Below are 22,490 nucleotides of genomic sequence, written 5' to 3'. Positions count from 1 at the left end.
ATCCCTTTGACACCTTCTTTACTTTCAGCCTAAAAGCTCACATCCTGAGACAAGGTCAAATACTGAGACATGAGGAGTTCCCCTCTACTATGGATAGATGAGTCATGGCCTGAGCCCTTGCTGTAGGATGAGGATGAAGTCAGGAGCAAGCATCCCTTCCATAAGGACCAGGCTCCCTTGGGCTCCAGCTCGGGGTAGCCCTTCTTCCTAGAACAAGCTGCTGATGGTTTAGTGGGGGAGAGCAGGTTGGCTGTGTGTGTTTGAGGGCTTTTGTAAAGACCTAAATGAAGCAGGTAGGTAATGCCCTCTGCCTGTTAGAAAGACTCAACCCGTAAAAATAACAAACGGCATGTATTTGCTAGAATGTCAAAGTTATGAGTTTATTTTGTAATGATGTGCTCCTGCCTTCATGAGGTAAACTGGCCGTGGCAGAGGTGTTATTAGTAATATGGACTCAGCGGAGCAGAAAGCCGAGTGACCGAGAGATCAGTGTATCAGTCAGGGAGAGGGCAAATGGGAAGAGACAGCAGGGGAATGAGAAAAGAGCTGCGGTGTCTGGACTGAGATTAGAGATGGAGCTGTGCAAGAGAATTAGAAGCCCAGGAGAAGCTTATTCTTTCCAGTCTCTCTATGGAGCTGGTAGGGCTTTGTCTTTGCTCTACCTGCCTTCGTGCACGGTGTTTTTTCCCCAGTTAGAGGTTTAAATGGGTCCATCCTGTCGGTTGTCTTAGTGCAAGTTGGAATTAGTGAGCTTGGGTCAGCACCCAGGAGACCTTGTCATGTATCAGCGTCATTGCTGCCTCCTGCCTCAGTTTCTCCACTTGTGTTACTCCCTTGGGGATCGCTGTTCATAAGGGCTTGGGAAGAGCTGTTGTGAGTTGTTTGCTCCATCCTTTGGCGCCGAAGTAATCATGACTTGCTGCAGGGATGGGTTTGTATGTATCTCCTTAGCCAACACCTCCTGGTCACATCCCATCCACTGATGGTTTTCCTCTTCCTTTCAAAAGGTGCTTGGACGGGAAGTTTATACCTCCAACAACCAGCTGGGCGGGATCCAGATCATGCACAACAACGGAGTGACGCACAGCACTGTGTGTGATGATTTTGAAGGAGTCTACACTATTCTGCAGTGGCTTTCCTACATGCCAAAGGTAATGCCTGGCCCTGCAGGAGTGCAAGGTTTTCCTGTGCTTGTATGGTCCCTGGCAAAGTGGTTTAGGCTCCTGCCTGAGGCTGTAAGCATTCTGGTACTGAAGTCAACAAAGCAGTTTTTGTCTTAAAGTGCTGCAGGAGCTGGGATGTGGAGCAGCCTGGCACTGCCTTGGGTACCTCCACATCACTTCCCTGCTGTGCTGCCCTCACTACTCTGGGCAGCAGGATTTTCTGTAAGCAGTGGATTGTCTCCTACTGGAAAGACTCTAAAAGTTCCCCGAGGCAGTAATTTGTAGCAGTTGATGTATAAGTGCAAGCTGCTCTGCAGCCAGGGAGGCAGCAAGAATGGGCAGGTCACCTTCCTTCAGGAAAGAGTGCATGGAATGAGTCAGTGGCCTGGGCACCTTTCAGAATTAAATTGCAACCCCTCACTAATTCTGGCTATGCCTGAAGTTCAAGAGCACATGAAGTGCAGTGCGTGCCAGATGATTCCAAAGGTTTGGGAGAGAGTATGGAGCACCTTGGAAGTTTCTCCAGGCTCTTGCCAAGCCTTTGGAATCCCATCAGGTGAAGGGTTGTGCAGTGTTGGGGGAAAAAGAGAACTCTGCTCGTGTCCTTTTGATGCAAAGCCATGCAGATGAATGACTTCCTTCAATGCTTTTCTTTCTCCCTTAGAGTGTTTACAGCCCTGTTCCCATCCTCAAAGTCAAGGACCCTATAGACAGACCCATAGAGTTTGTTCCTACCAAGACTCCTTATGATCCTCGCTGGATGCTGGCTGGGCGCCCCAATCCGAATCCAAGTATGTAGTTCTTTGGTGGGCAGGGTACTCAGGAATGTGTCTTGTTGCAGGACTGTTTGTCCAGGCTTTGTGTCTGCAATCCAGATATACTTCAGAGCTTAGCAAGTGATCAGTTCTAAACAATTTGAATATAATATATAAAATAGCATACCAATTCTGAGTGCTTGAGGCCGCCTACAATTATTAGTTACTTATAGATATTTTTATGGTTCAGAGGAAAGTCCATATTCAGAGAGACTGCACACTGAAGCAATCACAGTATTCCTGCAGATCTTTCCCAATAACTGGATTGGAAACCCTGGATACCACTGAACCCCCATGCGTGCTTCTGGCGTTGTGCAGCCTGCGTATGGGCAGGCTGCAAAGTGGGTGACCGTTCCTCCTGCAGTTATTAATGAGTTTGGGGGGCTAAAATGAGATGTGTGATAAACTAAGTTTTCTGGGTTTGGCTAATATTTTTCCATCCCCTCTCCAGTAATTCATCCAGCTGTCTGAGTGCAGCCAGCGCTGGCTTCCGAACCCAGTGACTTCAGTTTTTAATTTAGTGGAAGCGTTAAGGAAAGCAGATGATTCCCTGTGATAAGTTAAAGCAGATATCTCCTAGGTGAAAAGTTAAAGCCATTTATTAGAGGAGATATTGCCGTGATATTCTTCAAACTGACGCCCGACACGAGGCCAGAATCGAAACGATCAGCTTTGGGCTCGCGATAAAGAGATAATTTTGAAATGGATGGTCACATTTTACAGTGGGGCCACAGAGGCAAGGAATGTAGAACACAGTAATTACAAGTTTGGTCTTGATAAAACACTCTCCATCCTGTTTAAGTCAGCAGAGGTTAGCTTGCTTGGATCTCCACTTTTTAATTGGTTTTGGACTTGGGTTTGCAGAAGCAGAGGTGCTTGTTCAGATGAAAGCATTCCTCGGAAGCTGTGTGCCAAGGGATGAAGCTAGGAGGGATTCTGGGGGGAGGTGGTTAATGTGTTTTGCTGAGCTTCGTGAAGCAGGTGCCTCAGAGAGTTGTGATTTCTGTAGTTGTGTGGGTGGGTAGAGTAGCTCAATGCCCTGACATTGGGCTGTTCAGCTTATACAGACTGCACGGAGCTGTCTGCACATCTGATTTGTCACTCCCCAGCCCAGCATCAGCAGTCAGCCCAAATAAAAGCTCTTCATCGTGGCCTTACCTGTTCATTGGAGCAGGGGCCGAGCTGAAATATTGGGAAACCTTCCTGCCATGGTGTTTCTGCCTGCCGTGCACTGCACAGGTCAGCATAGTGAGGCTTAACTCCTTCATAGTGTCTTTGTAAGTGTCATCCCAAGAGTTCTATCTGCAGGAATACGTGTGGATTGTTAGTGAACAGGTATGTTCTTGCACAGGGGGATCGTCAAATCATAGAATCAACTAGGCTGGAAAAGACCTTGAACATCATAGAGGTATTGGCAATATATTGGAGTTTGTTGTGCAGGAGGAACCCCAAGTCTGATACTGCACTGGCTTTACAAAGGGCAAATAATCCTAGTGCATGGTTAACATGATCAGGGTATTCGAGGCCTCAGACTTCAGGGTAGAAGCTGACGTATGAGACAAGTCATTTGATAACGTCCTCTTCAGGAGCAGCTTGATTTCTCTCAAGCATTAGGAAGTTGCAAAAGAACAGGTCTGGGAGCAGATGGTCTGCTCCAGGATGCTGACTCCCAAAGCATCCTTGAGTTCAGGGAGAGGTGCATCAGCTGGTGTCTTCTGTGGAGCAAGGAGGCTTTTGATATTGGAATATTTCATACCAGACTTCCTAAAAGAAGCATGGGAAACATGCTCAGGTGTGTGGTCTGGTTTTAAAACACCACAGGAGTTTTTATGTCTAGTTCCTGGATTTCTTCAGCGTTCCTTCTTTAAAGGAAAGATGAGGCAGAATCAAGAGGAAAAAATGTGAGAAAAGTTCCCAAATAGAAATAAGCATTTTGAAAGACATCTTTAATGACTTTACTGCCTTTTGACAAATGTTTGCAGTGTCTTGAAAAAAACAGTTATTTATTTAAAGGCATGTGAAGTCCCTCTGCTATCCGAACCCCATCGTTTAACAATAAATGATGCTTTTGCTGATAAATTACTGTCTTTATGCAGGCTAGCAAATGAAATAAAGACATGATGGCTGAAGGCAGACAAATGCTCAGCTGTCTAATGTTCCCTTATATTATAATCTATTTAAAAATAAATAAATAAAGAGATGGTGCTGCCTCCTCCAGTTGGCATTTCCAAGCAAGTTTCAGTTGCTGCTTTGATATTGTCTCTTGTTTGCTTCCCTCCCCTGATATTTCCATTTCTGTTCCCTTCCCTTTAGGTCAAAAAGGACAGTGGCTGAGTGGTTTCTTTGACAATGGCTCCTTCCTGGAGATCATGCAGCCCTGGGCACAGACAGTAGTGGTTGGTAGAGCCAGGTAAATGCTAAGGGGTGTTTTAGATGTCTTTAGAAATCAAGTTTTTGTTGTGTTTTGCATTTTTCTGGGCCATCCTTTGGAAGTTGATGGCTGTAGGTGAAAATAAGTCATTACTTGAACAGGATATTCCCCAAAGGGAGTCCTTTCCCCTCACCTTGCTGCCAAGTGGCTCTGCTGCAGGATTCTAAACTGTTCCCCATGGCCTAGAGTTTAGATCTGTGCCTTGGAAACATTTCCAGTGTGGATCATTCTCAGTGTTGCTCATCTGTGATCTCAGAGCTGGCAGGAAGCAGAAGCCTGGATAAAGGATCCTGTGTTTTGAGAGGATGCAGATCAGAGCTGAGCTCAAAACCCCCTCAGCCACCTCTTTGCTAGCTGCTGCTTTAGTTTTTTGACCCCCTCTAATGGCACTGTGAGTTTCCTGATCTGATTGTCTGCTTCCTCTCAGAGTAAAGCCGTTCTGAAGGAGTACATTTATCTCCCTCGAGTTTCCAATAGAAGTGCTTGAGCTGTCCAGATGCAGCATCCTTATTCTTTGTCACTCCTCAGGCTACCGGCAGCTCTCCTCTCAAGACAGAGCTTCATCCTCTTGCCTCCAGCAGCTCCCAGCTCCTCACTGATGTCAGTGGCTTTGGTTAATTGTCAGCCTTTTGGTTTTTTCCTTCTTTGCAAGCAAGTGAGAGGGAAGAAAAAACCCCTGAAATGTGTGAATGGGATCCTGGAGGCTGCAGGTGTTACACTCGATGAGATACAGTCGTGCCTGTGCATGATGGGTGTTCAGAGGGCCTTAGTTCCCAGCAGAAGTCTGCATTAAAGAAAAACCGTGTATTTCTTTCACCTCCCGCACTGTCAGTATCACAGTACCAACAATCCAGAGCCACAGCACCTGATACCGGTGGAATTCCTTCTGGAATTCCAGTGGCCACCCCTGGGGGCTGACTCCATCAACCTCAAGCCTCACCAAATCGGTGACTCAAGGACTGGCCGTAGCACCAGGGTGTCCCTGGTGATGCTGTGTTTGGTTGCCAGAGCAGGGGGACAGGGAAAGACACCACTGCTCCGGGAACACAGAGCACACTGAGGCTCTGACCAGGGTGCATCACCATGAGCCAGTGCTGCTTCTTATCTCTGTTATGATGGTAGCACACGTGGCCCCAGAATTTGGGATGTCATGCCACCTTTTGATACACTTTGGTATTTTTATCTACCATGTGAACTAAAGTTTTATCTCACAAGGTCCTATAATTATTTAAAGGCTTTTATGCTAAGCAGTGTGCTGGGGAATGAGGGGAAATCAATGATTTGGTAAAGCTGGAAGGCCCATTCTCACCTTCCTTTCTTCTGACTAATTCCAAGTTGCTTTGAATGGACTCTCACATAACAAGTATATATAACAAATGAAACCCACTTCTTTCAAAAGCAGTGGCATTTGAAAAAAAAACAAATCTGAGTGTATTCCTCTGGGATTGTTACTGTAAGTGCTGCCAAAACTCATCTTTTGTATGTATGTTTGGAATATGTGTGCTGGTGGCTGTAAATTGTCTTTTATTATTCTATGGCAACTTGTCCAGGGACACACTATAAAACAAGATGTAGCATCTTCATGTGCTAGCCTGATAAAATTTATATGAAGTATTATGGAAAACAGAAGTTGTTTTGAGCTGTTTTCAAGTTCAATAAATAACTGTAATACTTGGATAAAGATGTTCTTTATTAGGTCACATGGGCCCTAATATGGAAGTTATAAGTTACCGATTTAAGACGGCTTCTGCAATTACGGGTTTCTAGGCAGACTCTTAATCATAGTGAATGGGAATATTTTCAACCCCCATGTGCACATGGGCCTTGTCACTCTCTCTGCCTGCAGCCGTGTCATCCAGCTTGGGGTGGTTGAGCAGAGAGTGTTGGCTCTGCTGGGACTCCCGGCCTGGGAGTAAGCACTTGTCAGCACAAGCAAAAGATGCTCTTTGTCTGCAGGAGCTGTTAGATACAGTGAAAGCAGAGCTGAGAATCCTCCTCGGTGTCACTGCACCCTTGCCACCCCTGCAGCATCCCACAGCAGAAGGGCAAACCCAAACCTTGTCCCCACCTTTCACCCTAACCACTTGGGAAAGGGAGTTTTTGTAAGCAGAGCAGGTTTAGGGTGGCTGAGACATCAGCATTGCATAGACATGCAGCCTGCAGATGTGCTTCTTCAGCTGACAGCTCTTGGGAAAGCAGAGCCTGGGAAGGCTGGGGTCTTCATGCTTGTTTCTCATGGTCAAGGGTGTCAGTGTCAGGTGAAGGGTGGTGAAGATGCAGTGGTATCATTCAAACTTCAGGCTTTGCTTCATTCTGTTGAATTTTTGGTGAGTTATGTCCTAGTTTTTAGAGCTAGATTTTGCTTTGAGAACTGTGACTTCTGCTCTGGAATTCTCCAGCCACATGCCTAAACTCTTCAAAGAGGAGGGAATGCTGCTCCCACCGTTTGCTTCCATCCCTTGTCTCTCTTGTGTATTCGATGTGCAAATCAGAAATAACGTGTTGAAATCTGAGGTTTGATTTGTGTTGCTCGTGCCCAGGCTGGGAGGAATACCTGTAGGAGTTGTTGCCGTAGAAACAAGGACGGTGGAGCTCAGCATCCCTGCAGATCCTGCAAACCTGGACTCGGAGGCCAAGGTGGGTTGAATGTGTGCTCAGGGCTTCTTTGTCCTCGGGGAAAGGGCCCTTGCCTTGATGGGATTTTTCACCCCCAAATGTGGGGCAGAAAGTACAGGTGTTCCTTGATAAGGTGCTGATGCCTGGTAGTTGCTGGGAAGAGTGATTGGACAGGAGGCCCATTCCCCAACAGTCCTGCTTCCCTTAGTCTGTGTAATTCCAATCCCCTGCCCCAGGCAGGGACACCTTCCACTAGACCAGGTTCCTCAAAGCCTCATCCAGCCTGGCCTTAAATGATGTGGTGAGAAAAGGATTGTCCTGATTTTTCTGTGGGAAAGCAGATCCCAACCATTTCGTGCTCCTCATTGCTAATTCCATTGCTCTTGTTCTATCTATTTCTGTGGTTTTATGCTAACTCTTACATGAATGTATCTCAAGGCTTACCAGTCTTCTTCCATTCCCAACAGATAATCCAGCAGGCTGGTCAGGTGTGGTTCCCTGACTCTGCCTTCAAGACTGCACAGGCTATCAATGACTTCAACAGAGAAGGGCTGCCCTTGATGGTCTTTGCAAACTGGAGAGGCTTCTCTGGTGGGATGAAAGGTAACCATCAGTTTGGATCCCCTTTTGGTGTGGTCCTTAGTGTGGGCTGTCTTTCACTGGCCAGGAAACTTCTGCTGTTCCCTGCTGTGGCTTAGCTGTGATGACAGCTTGTACCTGTGAACTTGCAGAGCAAAGGGACATACCATGCAGCAGTAGGTGTGGTGACCAAGGTTTTCATTCCTCTCCTCTCCATGTGTGTCTTGTCTTTAATAGGCATGTAGCAGGAATAACGCAGACTATACAAGGTGCAAATTGGTATCAAGTTCTACCCAAAAGATGCAGCGCAACTGTATTTTTATATATAAGCTCATACACAGTTACAGGAACTGGCAAGATCATAGAATTGTAGAATCATAAAATCATTTAGATTGGAAAAGACTGTGAAGATTGAGTCCAGGCAAGTCTCATCTGCAGTGAGAACCGGTAATTGGATGTTAACAGTGGTGTAGTTGCTAACAGAATTTACAGCTGCCAACCTGGGTTAGTTAAACACTAATCTCAGGAAACCCCTTCTGCTCAAAAAGCTTTATATCCTTCTGCCTCAGCTTAAACGTGGGGCTGGGGAAGCCAACAGCATTGCCTATCAAAAATGTACAGGTATCTTCTGTCAACACTGTCTCACTGATGATTCTTCCCACAGTAATGTTGTCCTATCAAGGACTGTCTCCCAGCTCACTCTCTTGGTGGTGGTGATGTTCAGAGGAAGTGAGCAGCTATAACTGCTCAGTTAATGTACCAGCAGTTACATTTTGTACCACATTGCTGCTTTAAATGTCGTGAAGTGCCAAGAATGGGAGATTGATACTATAAAATCTAAATAAGTAAAAGATTACAGCCTCTTACTGCACGTGGCAGTTACCAACACAGGAGTTAGAGATGCACTATCACGGTGAGAGTTCCTGCTCCGGACAGGCTCACAGGGTGGCAAAGGCAGAAGCTGCAGAAAGCAATGCCATTGAGTTTGCAGCTGCAAAGATGGAAGATGGCAAAATTCTTTCCTCTGGAAAATACCTGTTACCTTTCAGGCTGGTTTCTGCTCCATGTGCTGCTGCTGTACTCCCTTTGTGACTTGCTTTCCTTACTGCACAGCTTAGGGGGAAGCTGTTGATGTAACTTTGCCAAGGGTTGGTTAAGTATCATTTTGTTTTACTAAGTTTTGTCAGCTTTGACAGTGCCCTTGGCTGGGTTCCTCTGTGAACTCTATAAACTGAGCTTAGCTTTAGAGTTGAGACCAGAAACCCAAGGTGGAAAAGGCACTACAAGGATTGCCAATACTTATATTGTGTATCCTTCACGTTCCAGCCAAACTGGGAGGAGAAGGAGGACCCATTGTAGTTTGCACGTTGGTCCTTGTGTTCTCCTGCCTCTGGGTTGCTGTTGGGGCTGGCACAGCAAGTGCAGGTTGCTGCTGCTGCTCCTGGTGCTCCTTGGGGAGTTGTTTGCAGGTTTGGTTTCAGTGCTGGCTGGGGATTATGCAGGGAGGGAAAATAAACAATTATGCCACCCCTCAGTGCACACAAACACACTGCCAGGAGCCGACTGCACTGTGGGTAAAATGACTCCAAAATTGTGTGTAATGAGTAGGAAAAGATTAGAGACAGCTCTTGCTATGCTGAAAATTGACATTAGTGGAGGGGGAGAGGGGGGGAAAAAAGAGAGAAACAGAAAAATCAACCCTCTTCCCTGGTCGGCCTGGGAGGTCTAATTCAAGCCATCAAATAAGTAACTAACTAACATCAATAAAGGCGGCTCACAAGGGTGGTGGTGGTTTCCCCAACGAGCTCTCTCTGGCCAGAAGGCTCTTCAGCATAATGCAAAATTAAATTATAAGCACTGGCTGGAATCTTTAGGTGGAGGAGCCATTTGGAAGGGGTTTATTTAGGCGAACCGGCAGTGACCCACGACGGGGAGACATCAAGCGTGAAATTCACTGGAAATTAGCACCAGGGTCTTGGGCTCGGCATGAATAGTTTGATGGCATGAATAGTTTGATAGCATGAATAGTTTGATAGCATGCAAATCCCCACGACATTAAACTGCAGCTTGTGCTACAGGGTCACTCGCAGTTGGTTTTTCATGTTTTACTGATTTTTTTTTGGCCTGGGACAGGTTATAAATAACAATAAATATCTATCTGTATATAATAGATGCAGCAGAATGAAAAGGCTGGTTTAAATCTCTGATTACCTGGCTGTTGAATGGTGGTATTGCTTGTACCTAATGGGTTTAGGAGGGACATTATGTGTCTGCAGCCAATATGTGCCTGGTGTTTACCTTCAGGTCCTATCGGATAATCCAGCCAAGCTGATGAGATCCGTTCCAGCTTTGGAGGTTCAGGGCACGCTGCCCGACGCAATGGAGATGCAGAAAGCTGTCTGCAGCCTCTCTAGCATGCTTGATGCATCCCACGGCCAATATTTACACATCCAGTGTGATGATAACAGCTTCCAGCAGCTCTCACGTCTGTGTGTTGTAGACGCGGATGCACGCTGCAGCTGAGCAGGCAGGCAGGGAATGGGAACGGGTGCTGGGAACCAGACACCCCTGCTCTTCCTCAAGGACTCCTGCAGCATTTTTGTGTTGCAGGTGGCTTGTTATATGAGGTTTAAATGAACACAAGAATTAAATTTGGCTCAGAAATAGTGTGTTTCATTTTTCCAGTCTCAACATAAGCCACTTCCTTGCAAGAGCAGCCTGTGCCTAAAATGTGTGTGGAGTTCTTTGCTGTGGAGATGAGGATGGAAGTGCTTGGGTTTTGTTTCAAACATAGTGTATCAGTTACAGTACTAACAGTTTATCAAGCTGCACCTACCAAGGCATTCTTTAGGAGTCCCCACTTTGCTGAAGTGGTAAGTGTAGGCAGATTGTACAGTTGGGATGAGGGGAGGAGAGACCCCTGCACAAGAGCAGGAACCCTCCTTAGCTTGTGGGCACTCAGTTCCCCTTGGCTCATCTCTGGAGCTCAGCAGGTTCCATGGCCTGGAGCTGCATGTGGCACTGCAGGGACCCTTCAGTTCATTGTCTTTTTCTTATTTGAGCAGGACTTGGTGTTCGTGGTGGCAGCACTTACCATAAGGAGAGATGCCCTGCAGACAGGTGTGGAAGTATTGAGGTGTATCTGTAGCTCAGGAGTGCAGCAGCAGGGCCAGGACCTCAGCAGAGGTTTCAAGTGTGCAGAAGGCCATGGTTGGCATAAATACATATATAAAATATTAACTAAGGCTTTGGGAAGTGCTGTGGTGCAGTATCCCCAAAGGAGTAACTGTGCACAGACCCACATAGCTGCTGGATAGCTTTGAAAGTCCAATCCTGAAGGTACTGTGGGCACAGAAAGACTTCCCTGACCTTGCCAATGCCAGGTAAACCTGGAAGAGATTTGGAGCTGTGCATGGAAAGCATCGAGTTCGTCCTCTCAGATGCTCCTCCTCCCTCTCTGCCTCCTTCAAACAAGGAGTGGTGCTTTTCTTCTACTCTTAACCTGGGTAAAATATATACCCTTGGCAGGAGTGACAAATGTATTGCTAATTACACAATTATTTTATTATGTAGCACTAGTAAAAAATGTCTAGTAAAGAATTAATTCCGTTAAAATAATTTGAATCAAGCAATTATTTTCTTAACACTGGAATTAGCTGAAAGTACTTGAAGTACTTTATTACTAGCACTACATAATAAAATAATTGTATAATTAGTAATAAATTTATCACCCCTTTTGAGGCCTTTTCTTCTTCACCCAGGACAAAAGGAAAAGGTTGGGAGGTTTGTTTGGTTCTCAGTCCCCACTGTCTCTGCCAGGATTGATGTTCAGTGACAATTGGAGGCAGTAATTTGTTCTTTTCTTCATCAGCATTTGACATTCCTTAAGTAACACGGGCTTCCTTTTGTTGGGTACTCGGACAGTGACCTTGGAAATGAACTGGAGAGGTCACATCAGTGCCTATGGTGCTTTCATACATCTAATATGTATATGCACACACACTTTATGTATGCATCTGCACACAGTTTATATACACCTCTCACTTGCTCTATGTATGTTACTGTGTGTAGTATATAAAACTGTGTGTATTTCCCAAAGAATTAAGTGCTTAATTATGCTCATATTAATGCTTAACATTAAAGTGAGGGTTAAAGGACAAGGGGACCTTGCTGGAGTCTCTTTCTTGCCAGAAATGATGGTTTTCTCAAGTGATGAAGGATTTTAGATGTATGGAATTGTCTCGGTGATGTAACACTGATGGCCAGCCTGCGTGTGTGGTACATACATGCAGCATGTTTGGTTTGTTTGCTTTGTGCAGTGGTATTTTAATGCCCCAAAAATGAGGTAAACTGGGAGATGCTGAGCAGAGAACAAACATGATGAAGGGGATTGAAAACACAGGCCTGGGAGATGTGAGAAATGAACACCTATAGTGTGTCTAAGGGAAAAAACCCCACTGAAAAGCCTACTGCTATTTATAGCAAACCCAGAGGAATGGAGAGGTTATGTAGGGTGATGGGAGGAGGAGTAATGTGAAATGAATGGGGATGGGGAAGGGTGAGAAGTTTGGTTGAATACTGAGGGAAACTTCATCTGTTTGGCTGTGGATATGCCCCTGAAGAAGTAGTAGATTTAGTGTTTGGGATTTCTGAATGAACGCTTTAAAAAGCACTGGGAAAGAAAGGTAGGATATGGTCCTGTGTGAGCAAAGAGATGGACTAGATGATCCTAATAAGTATTTTTCGTTTCTTGTATATTTGATTTGATATTCTCTATATAATTATGTGTAACAAAATATATATATATTCAAGGGTGCCTGTTTTCATTACAAACTACATCCATTATAAACTATATCATCTCACACAAATTCTTTTGCCTTCCTTTTTGTCTCTTTTATTTAAATCACCTCTGGGGCTGATATTTTCAGTGCACTGTCTTTACACAGAGGAGTTCTTATTAAGCTGGAGCAAAATGCCTTAAACAAATTCTAATGCAAGAAGAGAGGAATCACAGCCCTCCCCACACGCTTCATTTGTATAAAGATATGTAAAAGGTCTGGTGCCACAAAATGTGCCATATACTCTACACGAAGGCAGTAAGTCTTGCCCAGGTCCAGTAAGGACACCTGGATCCTGCAGTGTTGTAGGAGGAGGTGGATAGAAGAGCTCAATAACTATTTCTTTCCTGGTTTGACCAGCAGGGTAGGGCTGACTCCAAACTCCATGTCCTTCTCCTGCAGACATGTATGACCAAGTGCTCAAGTTTGGTGCCTACATCGTGGACGGCCTCAGAGAGTACCATCAGCCTGTGCTGATTTACATCCCACCTCAAGCAGAGCTGAGGGGAGGCTCCTGGGCTGTCATTGACCCCACCATCAACCCCCGTCACATGGAGATGTATGCGGACCGGGAGAGCAGGTATGGCAGCTCCCTCCAGCACCTCCTGCCTTGCAGCATCCCTCCCTGGCTGGGTGAGAAGCTCTCCATTAAGAATGTGGCAGTTCATTGCTAGAAGGACCTGGCCACTTTCCAGTTGTAACCTCTGCCCTTGCCTCCTTCTCTGTTCAAAAGAAGTGAGAAACCTGTGGTCTGAAATGATACAGCCAGAGAGCATTGCTTGTTGAGTGGGCGTGCTTCTGTGTCCTCCTGTGTATTTGGTGCGTTGGATAAATAACAGCTAAGATTCTTTCTTCTCTCTTTCTCTTTGTTTTGTCTCCCTCCCCTCTTCTTTTCTTGCACACTTTCTAGCCAGCATTGAACCATTCCATTGCGTGTTTCCCCTTGTCTGATGACCTGAAAGTGCCTTTCTTTTCTCTTTTCCCCTCGCTGATCAGAGGAGGAATCCTGGAGCCCGAGGGGACGGTAGAAATCAAGTTCCGGAGGAAGGATCTGGTGAAGACCATGAGGCGAGTGGACCCCGTCTACATGCGCCTGGCAGAGCGGCTGGGTACGTCCGTGCTGCCAGAGGGGAGACTGAGATGAGCTCTGAGGCAGAAGCTCTTCCCTGTGAGGGTGCTGAGGCGCTGGCACAGGGTGCCCAGAGAAGTTGTGGCTGCCCCATCCCTGGCAGTGTTCAAGGCCAGGTTGGACACAGGGGCTTGGAGCAAGCTGCTCTAGTGGAAGGTGTCCCTGCCCATGGCAGGGTTGGAGCTGGAGGAGCTTTAAGGTCCCTTCCAACCCAAACCATTCCCTGGTTCCATGTGTGTTTAGCATGCTGAGGCTGTGTGTAACGTGATGTCTTGTTGAACTGATTCCTTTTTTTAATGGAACGGGTCTTACAACAGATGCTCCAGTCTAGTTTCTATCTGAGCAATTGCTCAGCTCACTAAAAGCTCGTGGGCCAACCTTTCTGCTGGCCTCATTTCATAGAATCATTGAATCACAGACTGTTCTGTGTTGGAAGGGACCTTAAAGCTCATTTCCTTCCAACCCCCTGCCACAGGCTAATGTGGTATTGTGGTGCTGTTGCATTTGGCATAACTAAGAATCCAGCCAAAGACATTTTGGGCTGCTGCACTATTGCTGTGTGTCTGAGGTGGTTTCGAGTGATGATGTCTGTCTGCTCTTGAGTTGTAAGAGAATAAAACATCCTCTTCCCCTCCTCAGTAGCACCCGGGTGATGTGCAGTGCTCAGTGACTGGCACATCGCTGCCTGTGTGGGATCACTGTGCTCTGCTCCAAATGATCCCAGCACCTGGTATATACCCAACAGCCCCAAATAGAGAGTGTTCAGCAAAATGCACTTAATATCAGATATGTGCTCTCTCAGGGGAATAGACTCTTTAAATAGTTCTTTACTAGCTCTTACTATAAGAGCATAATCTTGCAGAGCCTCTTTTTACCTCCAAAATTGACTCCATTTCAGCAGTGGAAGAAGCCTGCTATGTGGGTATGGTTTGAATTTATAAAGCCTTTTGGGATCCTTCAGGAGGAAAACTGTTCTGCAAATGACTGATAAATCGTGGCTATTGCTGCAGTTACATTTTATTATTGGGCTTTTTTTAATTTATGGCAGTGCAACAACTTATACAGCAAACAACCATTCTGATATGCCTTGGGAAGAGAATAGTAATTGTGAGGGGTGTGGGGAGTGTTGGGAATGAGGCTGTTTGCTGAACACCAGGCTCTTACTGAGGTCTTTGATAGCATCAAAGATATTTTCCTCTCTTTTTTTAATGACAGTGTTTGACACCTTTGTTTTCTCTCCCTGTGCCAATTGCTTTCCGGGCAGGAAGCAGGGTTAGCAGGAGTTTGCAGACCAGCACAAGGCAGCAGTTTTATGTGAGTTCAGGTCTTGCTTGTGTACGCTCTGTGTTACTGCGAGACATGGAGGATGCAGGTACCCAAAAGGATGGATGTGGTGTTCCACCTGCTTGTGTCTGTTGGAATGAAAACCCAGGTTTAATGTTTGTAGTTGCAGCAAGGAGACTTCATTTCACCAAACCTCACTTTTAACCTACATTAAACAGATAGTGTGAGCACACTGCATTGCTAAGACCCAGCACAGGGTCCCAGCAATTGCTTTCCAAAGGTGTTTCATGCTTTGCAGTGTCAGGGCTGTTTAAAGTGGAGTTCCATGCAGTCAGGACTCAGCTACACCTCCGTGCCCAACACAGGGGAGCTGCCTCTCTGGTGATCTAGGCTCCAAATCAGATGTGTGGTTAGAGCAGGCAGTGTGCTGAGCAGTCAGCTCCAGTCCATGCAGATAAATGGCACTACAGCGGGAGCACTGCTGCTGAGAGTATTTACCTTCACCCACCATAAAAAGCACAAACCAACCTATTGCTTCTGCATCAAAACAGTGTCTTGTGTGCGGGGACTGCCCCGTGAGTCCTTTCCCAGGAGCAATCACTGGCTGTGGACACAAAGAGGGCTGATGGTGTTCAACTGCTGGAGCGGTAGAGGAAGGGGGGAACAGAGCCTCGCACCAATTCACTATTGGGTTACCCCTCCATGGGGTCTGCCACCCAGGGTGGGTGCAGGACACCTGCAGAGCACCCTTGAGTCACACCATGGGACCTGCACCAGCATCACTGGAAAAGAACACAGGGAGAAAGAGGGGAGATGCTTTTCTGTCCCCAGTCTCCAAATCCAGCCCCACAAATCCAACCCAGCGCTGTGTGAGGAGGCAGGAGCCTGCTCAGGGAGTTTTTTCCCCCTCTTCCTCTACAGGGTAATTACTCCCAGCAAACTCCATAGACTTTAATTAAAATGACTGCAACACCAGAGCAAGTCACTTACAACTGTACATACCCAGAGCTCTAAAAGCTTCAGTCACTGATAAGCATCTCCCTTAGATGGATCGTAATTGCTCCCAACGTCGGGTGATCATTGCAGTTGTTTTGCCACTAATTCGGTGCCATAGCAGGGATTGCAGGACACAGGGAATTGCATAATTTATTTTTTTTTTTATATTTTTTTTTTTTGCTGGTTTTCTTTCTGGCCAATTTAAAATTTGTCAAAGTCGGTCTTCTTCTGGATCACTGCCCTTTGATATTTCGCGCACTCCATTTGCCACAAACAAGCCGCAGGGCCGCAGTTCATGCTGACTCCAGCAGAAGCAGAGAAAGCTCCATTTATCTTACACTGCCTGCTGAATTCTTACTCATTAGCTGGGGGTTCACTGCCTCTCTTTAACCCCTGAGTGGCTGTCATCCCTCCCTGGAGCTGCTGAAGAGCAGGGGAGAGGGAGATGCTCTACATCGTGCGGAGAGCAGTGGGGAGATGGGGGCGACAGTGGTCTCGTTGCAGGCATCTGGAGATGCCGGGGCTGGACTTGCACTTGAGGAGTGTGAGAGCAGGGAAGGCTGGCAGATATTGAATAATTTGACATAAATCTGTTCATTATCAATTCTCCGGCGCGGTCGCTGCGATGTTTTATTAGCCCCATGTTTTGTTAGAATGTCACTCAGGAGCTGTGCTATTACAAACCAGCAAACAGCGAGGAGCAGAGGGCAAGGGAGGGAAGGAGAGCCCTGGTCCTGCCCACGAGCACGGCTCCATGTGCAAGGGGAGCAGTGGTTGCCTAGAAATCACCTAGAAAGGGTTCAGGCTGTGGTTAGGAATACAGAGATTCCATGTTATTTCTTTATTACAATTAGAGTGAAATGTGGGGAAGCAGAATGAAAATCAGCTTTGTCATGGGGATTCTGGGCATGGCACAGTGGAATGCGTGCCACAGATGGGGGGAATGGGAAGGGAAAGAATGGCAAAACAGCTCTGGTTAGAGCAGGGTTGGATTTTACATTTCTATATTCCTCCTGTTGGGTATTTATCTCATAGTAAAGGGAAGCAACTGTTCATCACTTGATACATGTTGTAATAGGGGGAATATCCTCTGGCTGATCCTATGATCTGACTGTACCGCAGGGCAAGGACTTTGCTGGTGACCTGGGGCCAAGCCTCTTTTCTTGAGTGCCTGAGCTCTTCCATCCTATCCTGCCTCCTTCCAGGCTTTAGCATGGAAAGTTAAATTGCGTCTCTCAAGCCCAGTGGTTCTGGGTTTGGGGGTGTTGGTTTGTTCAGTGTTGTAATTAATCAAAATGCTGGTTGTCCTCTTGAGCAACAAGCAAGAAGGATGCTGCTGCTGCGATCCCATCGCTCACTGCGTCTTGGACCAGCGCGGGCGGCGCGGTTGTAACTTTGTCTTCTCATAGATGCTGATTCCCAGTAACTGCTTCTGTATGCAAGTGCTGCTGCATTTAAATTGTTGTTAATTCCCTATCATGAGTCTAGGAGAGCAAGCGCTGCTTTCTGTCAGCTCCCTCCTGGCACTGGCATCTTGCATTCCTCCCATAATAGGGATGTTTTGGCGTTGCATCCCTCTCCCTTTGCTGTGATCCAGTGTGAGGTCTCAGGAGCACAGAGGTGGAAAGACCAGGGCAGAACATCCCACGGTGCAGTCGTACAAGGATATTTCAAGCTCATGTCACGGGCATGTGTGACCTTCGCTGCTGTTTCCTATTGCACCTTTACAACATAAATCCTGCTGAATATTTAGTGAAGCAATTACAAGCAGCCTCATTTAAAGAAACAAGCAGCAATCCGGAGCTGCCGCTCTGTGCGGGGACGTGAGGGGCTCTCGGTGACCTTCCTCCTCCCCTTGCAGCAGCCCCGGGGCTGGGGTGGCCGATGTGTCCCTGGGCAGCCCCCACTCTGATGCCTTTCTTGCTGCCTTGGCTGGATTTTTGCCTGGCAAGAGCTTTGTTAAAGGCAGAGGGGGGAGAAGGTGAAATTTGGTGTGTGTGGGGGTTATAGTTGCAGGTGTTGCCCATCCCTGGCAGTGTTCAAGGCCAGGTTGGACACAGGGGCTTGGAGCAAGCTGCTCTAGTGGAAGGTGTCCCTGCCGTGGCAGGGGTTGGAGCTGGACGAGCTTTAAGGTCCCTTCCAACCCAAACCATTCCCTAAGTCTGGAAAGACACAGCGATTGATGATCCATCTCCTCAGAGCAGTTGGGTCAGAGGCTTCGATGCTGGGTTTTGCACAGGTCTTTGAGTGAATGTTTAAGGAAAAGGCAAGAAAATGGAGAGGTAAATGCTTGGCTGAGGCTGTGAGCTGAGGGCGAGGGAGGAAATCCCACATTTTACCATCTTGGGCACCACAAACGATCACATTGACTCCGGAGCCTCCTCGCTCTCTGCAGTCAGAGGGATCCCACAGCAGCGTTTCTGGAAGTCCTTTTGTCTGACCTCTTAAACTGGTTGTATTGAAGAAAACCAGTTTGCTACTAAATGTTATGGGAGCCATGATTCTTGGTCCTGCCCAGCCATTCCCATCTGCAGGAGCCTTATCCCAGCACCCACTGCCCTGCACTGCAGCAGGCTCGGTGCCGGCCCTACGCAGCTGGCGGCTCCCTCTGCCCCATGCACATACAGAGGATGCTCAGAGCCCTTTCTGTTTAATGGGGCACAAATCAGACCAGTTCAGGTGTTGCTTTCCCTGCTGGGATGCTTCCCCTTAACTTTTGGAGAGGAGAGCAAATGGATATTCAGCATCGGAGAGGGGTCGCTGGGATTTATTGCTGCAGCTCTTGCATTTGTCTGCGTGGGGAGGGCACTGAAACCTCTCCACCATCACAGGCTGCAAAGTGTGTGTGCAGGTCCCTGTGCCCTGCCTGCAGCTCATCTCTGCACTAGGAGGAGTTTGTAACCCCCAAAGCCAGGGATGGGGAGGCTGGAATCACCCCATGGGGAGACGGACATAGGCCAGGGAAGGGACAATGGGGGACATGGGCAGGCAGGAGCTGCCAGCTTCCTCCAGGGAGCATTTGGGAGCATTTTAGGTTAAATACTCCTTATGTGCTGTTTGAAAGTGGGTTTTGTTGGTTTAACTGGGTCTGTTTGTGCAGGGGGGTTTGGCAAGGCCCTGGCCACTGCTTTTGCCCTTTTACCCTGGTGTTAGTGCTTCCCAGAGCACTTCTGTAACTTGTTTAAGGCAGTTTTGCTACTGATGAGGAAAGAAAAAGGTAAAGACACTGCAGAATGGAGAGGTTTTGGTGCCTTCACCGCTGTGGGGAGGCTTTAGAGGTGTTGAGAGCAGAATTAAGACGTTTACGTGGCCTGTTCTGCTCCTGCCAGAGCAGGGACCATACCAGCACCATGCAACAGATCCCAGCGCCCTCGGAGCCTGCAGAGCAAACTGCAGCCCAAGACAAATGTGACGTTTTATGGCACGTAGAGTGCTGCCTTAGACAGTGCCTTGTGCTGCTGCCAGGTTGGGAAGGTCACCCCTGCTCTGCCTTCCTCTGAATCGCCACCGTGTCTCACCTGGGTACCAAAGCCCTCCGCGTGCTGTGCGCATCGCAGTGTCCTGCCCTGCATCGCGGTGTCTCTGCCCCTTGCAGAGAGCTGCTGCTTTTGTTTCCCTATTGATTAGCAGCCTGTCCGTTCCCGGAGCTCGGTAGCGTTGCTATGATTTAAGCTTTCAGTTTCATTAACTGTCAGGTACCTCTAGAGCAGAGGCATCCCATATTTTAGCTCCCCCCCCGTGCCAGGTGAGATTTGTGGAAGGAGACTTCCTTTTACCACCAGATGACTGAAGAAAGCCCCAGCTCCCTGACGGACCCCGAGGCCCCGAGATCCGAGTGGGGAAGAAAGAAACCCATTCCAAGATATTTAATTGTACAGGGGGCTTACGGGATTGATCGGGAGCTTAGCTTTGTACAATAGTGCAGTGAATAAGAAATGCTCCTGACAAACGATCGATGATGGGATAATCACTCTTTATCCCCCCTCCTCATTGTTACCTCCTTGCTTGCAGGAGAACAGGGTTCAGAAGTCAAAAATCTTTATAGACGCTGCTTTTAAATTAAGCAGAAAATAGACATTGACATATTTGTTAATCTCACCTCCATCATCCCTGGGCCTGCCTGCTCTGCCTGCGCGCCAGCGGACGGGCTGGGGTGCGCCCGTTCCAACCAGGGAGCGGAGGAGCCGTGAGGGAAACGGGGATAGACACAGATTGTGGGGGTTGTAAGAGCAGCTGCTCTGAATTCAAACCTTCCTTGCAGTGCTGAGGCTGGGCAGCATTTCTATTGGGAGGCACGTAATGCCTTAGAAAGAACGGGGTCTGGCCGGTGGCTCGGCAATGTCTGTGTGTGTGTTCAAACCCTTCTGGCTTGGAAGAGGAGCTCCGGAAGGAAATGGCTTGATACAAGCAGTGCAAAGTAGGAAGGAGCAGGGCCTGCACTGAGCCCAAGCCCTGTGTCAGGAGCTGCTCGTGCTCAGGATCGGTGTGTCTGTGCTTGCTGAGGCAGGGATGCCGATGGAACCAGCCTGCAGGAGAGCCTGGAGCTGTGCAGGTGGTTTTACACTGTCCCCGTTTCCTGCTAAATGAGCTTTGTGTTGGGACATTATGCTTTTTGAGGAGGAAGCCCAGTAAATGTCACTTAATTGATGCCTCAGCTCGCTGGCGGTTAAATGGAAGAGTTTCCATGGTGAGCTCTCCCTTGGAGCTCTTGCCTAAGTACTGGTGGCAGGAAATCCAGGCTGGAACCCTCACCCGTGGCTCTACTTGGCCTTGCTGGGAGCTGATGCTTGGTGTTTGTCCAGGCCAGATGCAGTCTGGGCTTCATCCCGACGGAGGAAACTCCCATTCTCTGGGCTCTGCAGGGCTGGTGGCCTTCCCCCCTGGGCTCCCTCTGCTTTGCCCCATCTCTCACATGTGGCTGTGCCTGGTTGCAGGTACCCCTGAGCTGAGCCCCACGGACCGGAAAGAGCTGGAGACGAAGCTGAAGGAGCGGGAGGAATTCCTGATTCCCATCTACCACCAGGTAGCCATGCAGTTTGCTGACCTGCACGACACGCCCGGCCGCATGCAGGAGAAGGGGGTCATAACGGTGAGTGCCATGGGGCAGCCCCTGCGGGTTTGATGTGGGAGGAATGGGGAGTCTGGTGCACGCAGAGTAACCCAGCACCAAGCCCATCAACACATCACCAAGCCCCAGTGCCTCTTCCCACAGGAGCAAACCCTCTGCACCCACCAGCTGCGTCCTGGTCCCAGGACACCAGCGTGTTGTGCACCCCTACCTGATCCATGTCCATTTGAAACCCCACGTTTTCTGGGCCTGATTGGGACGATGGGTGGAATCTTCAAAGCTCAGACATGGGAGTGTTTGTGTTTCTCTTGTGCAAGCCTGTTTTGCCAGTGGGAATAAGGGATAGGTAATTCTCCATGTAAGTGTCGTCCCTCACTCCTGCCTCCTTCTTCACTTGGGCAGGATATTCTAGACTGGAAAACCTCCCGAACCTTCTTCTACTGGAGATTAAGACGGCTTCTTCTGGAAGATGTGGTCAAAAAGAAGATCCACGATGCCAATCCCGAGCTGACCGACGGGCAGATCCAGGCCATGCTGAGGCGGTGGTTTGTGGAAGTTGAAGGCACAGTGAAGGTAAGTGGGAAAGCTCTCACCAAGGGGTTGGTTCTCCCAGGTGGAGTTTGGGTTTGATGCCTGGGTTTTACTTGCCATGCCCACAGGCACTTGAGGTGAGCCAGAAACTTGGGGATGGTGGGGTCAGATCTCAAGGGCCTGGTGCTCCTTCACCATTGCCACATCTCACTTAGCCCAGGGGAGCCCTTGGCTGTCCTCCCTGGGTCATGCAGTGCTGTTAACACCCTGTGGAGCCGTCCGAGGCCGGGACACGGATCTGGGCTCCCCTCGGCGCCATCCTCGGCCTCATCCCAGCGCTGGGGCCGGGAGTCCTTTAACGGTGCTCAGCCGGGGAAGCCGCGATCCCTGCCGCTGCTCTCGGGGTGTTTTTGTCAGAGGTCTCCAATCGGAGCTCGTGGTTGATTCGATTTGATTTGATTCTATTTTTGAAGTCACAAACACTGAGGGGCTCTGGGGGGGGGGTGTCTCTGGGGGGCAGCGGCTTTATAAGGTAGTGTCTCAGTGTCTTTAGAAGCGGGCATCTCGTTAGCTAATACATTACACCAATCAAGGAGAGTTATCTTAAGCCACAATTAATCTGCTCCCTGGCATATGTTGATAGGAAAGCATCATGCTGTTTCTTAATTAAAAGCAAACAGATTAAAAATGATTAATAAGAGTATTAAATATTCTCCTAAACTAAAAGCTTTGGGATTCTTGGGTAAATCGAGCTTTGCACAGGTCTGCAACTGTGAAGGCAGCTTCACAGGCCTCGCTTTGTATGCACGGAGCGTTTCTGGCCTGTCTGGGGGCAGAGGCAAGGAGCAAAACCTGGAGTTTAAATGAGTAATAAGAGAAAACAATGAAATAAGCAAAATCCTGAGGTTGAGGTGACAGCACTGCGGTCACACAATCATAGACACGATGCTAGAGGTTTCTTATTAGTGTTAGGTAGGGCTGGGGCTGGAGTAGGGTCTGTGCTTGGGGCTGCTCATGGCAGTGCCAGCTCTAACCCGAGG

The 22,490-nt window shown here is 48.0% G+C and overlaps 1 protein-coding gene across 3 annotated transcripts in view; it reads left to right on the top strand.

Moving 5' to 3' along the window:
• ACACA (acetyl-CoA carboxylase alpha) overlaps positions 1-22,490 on the top strand; it is a 112,882-nt gene that overhangs the window by 87,579 nt on the left and 2,813 nt on the right. For all 3 annotated transcript variants that reach the window (XM_057399510.1, XM_057399512.1, XM_057399511.1), the window contains 9 exons: positions 1,008-1,151; positions 1,828-1,954; positions 4,292-4,388; positions 6,950-7,046; positions 7,493-7,628; positions 12,845-13,022; positions 13,439-13,551; positions 20,786-20,940; positions 21,322-21,492. In XM_057399510.1, the coding sequence (XP_057255493.1) occupies positions 1,008-1,151; positions 1,828-1,954; positions 4,292-4,388; positions 6,950-7,046; positions 7,493-7,628; positions 12,845-13,022; positions 13,439-13,551; positions 20,786-20,940; positions 21,322-21,492 (1,218 nt within the window). The remainder of the gene's footprint in view (positions 1-1,007; positions 1,152-1,827; positions 1,955-4,291; positions 4,389-6,949; positions 7,047-7,492; positions 7,629-12,844; positions 13,023-13,438; positions 13,552-20,785; positions 20,941-21,321; positions 21,493-22,490) is intronic.

Source organism: Pezoporus wallicus, unplaced genomic scaffold (genome assembly GCF_028554395.1).
Source record: "Pezoporus wallicus isolate ANWC-B61680 ecotype Strahan unplaced genomic scaffold, APGP_CSIRO_Pwel_v1 contig_8143, whole genome shotgun sequence".
In the NCBI taxonomy this organism is placed as follows: Eukaryota; Metazoa; Chordata; class Aves; order Psittaciformes; family Psittacidae; genus Pezoporus; species Pezoporus wallicus.
Note: the sequence above shows the minus strand (reverse complement) of the source record. Positions and strands in the feature narration are given on the sequence as shown.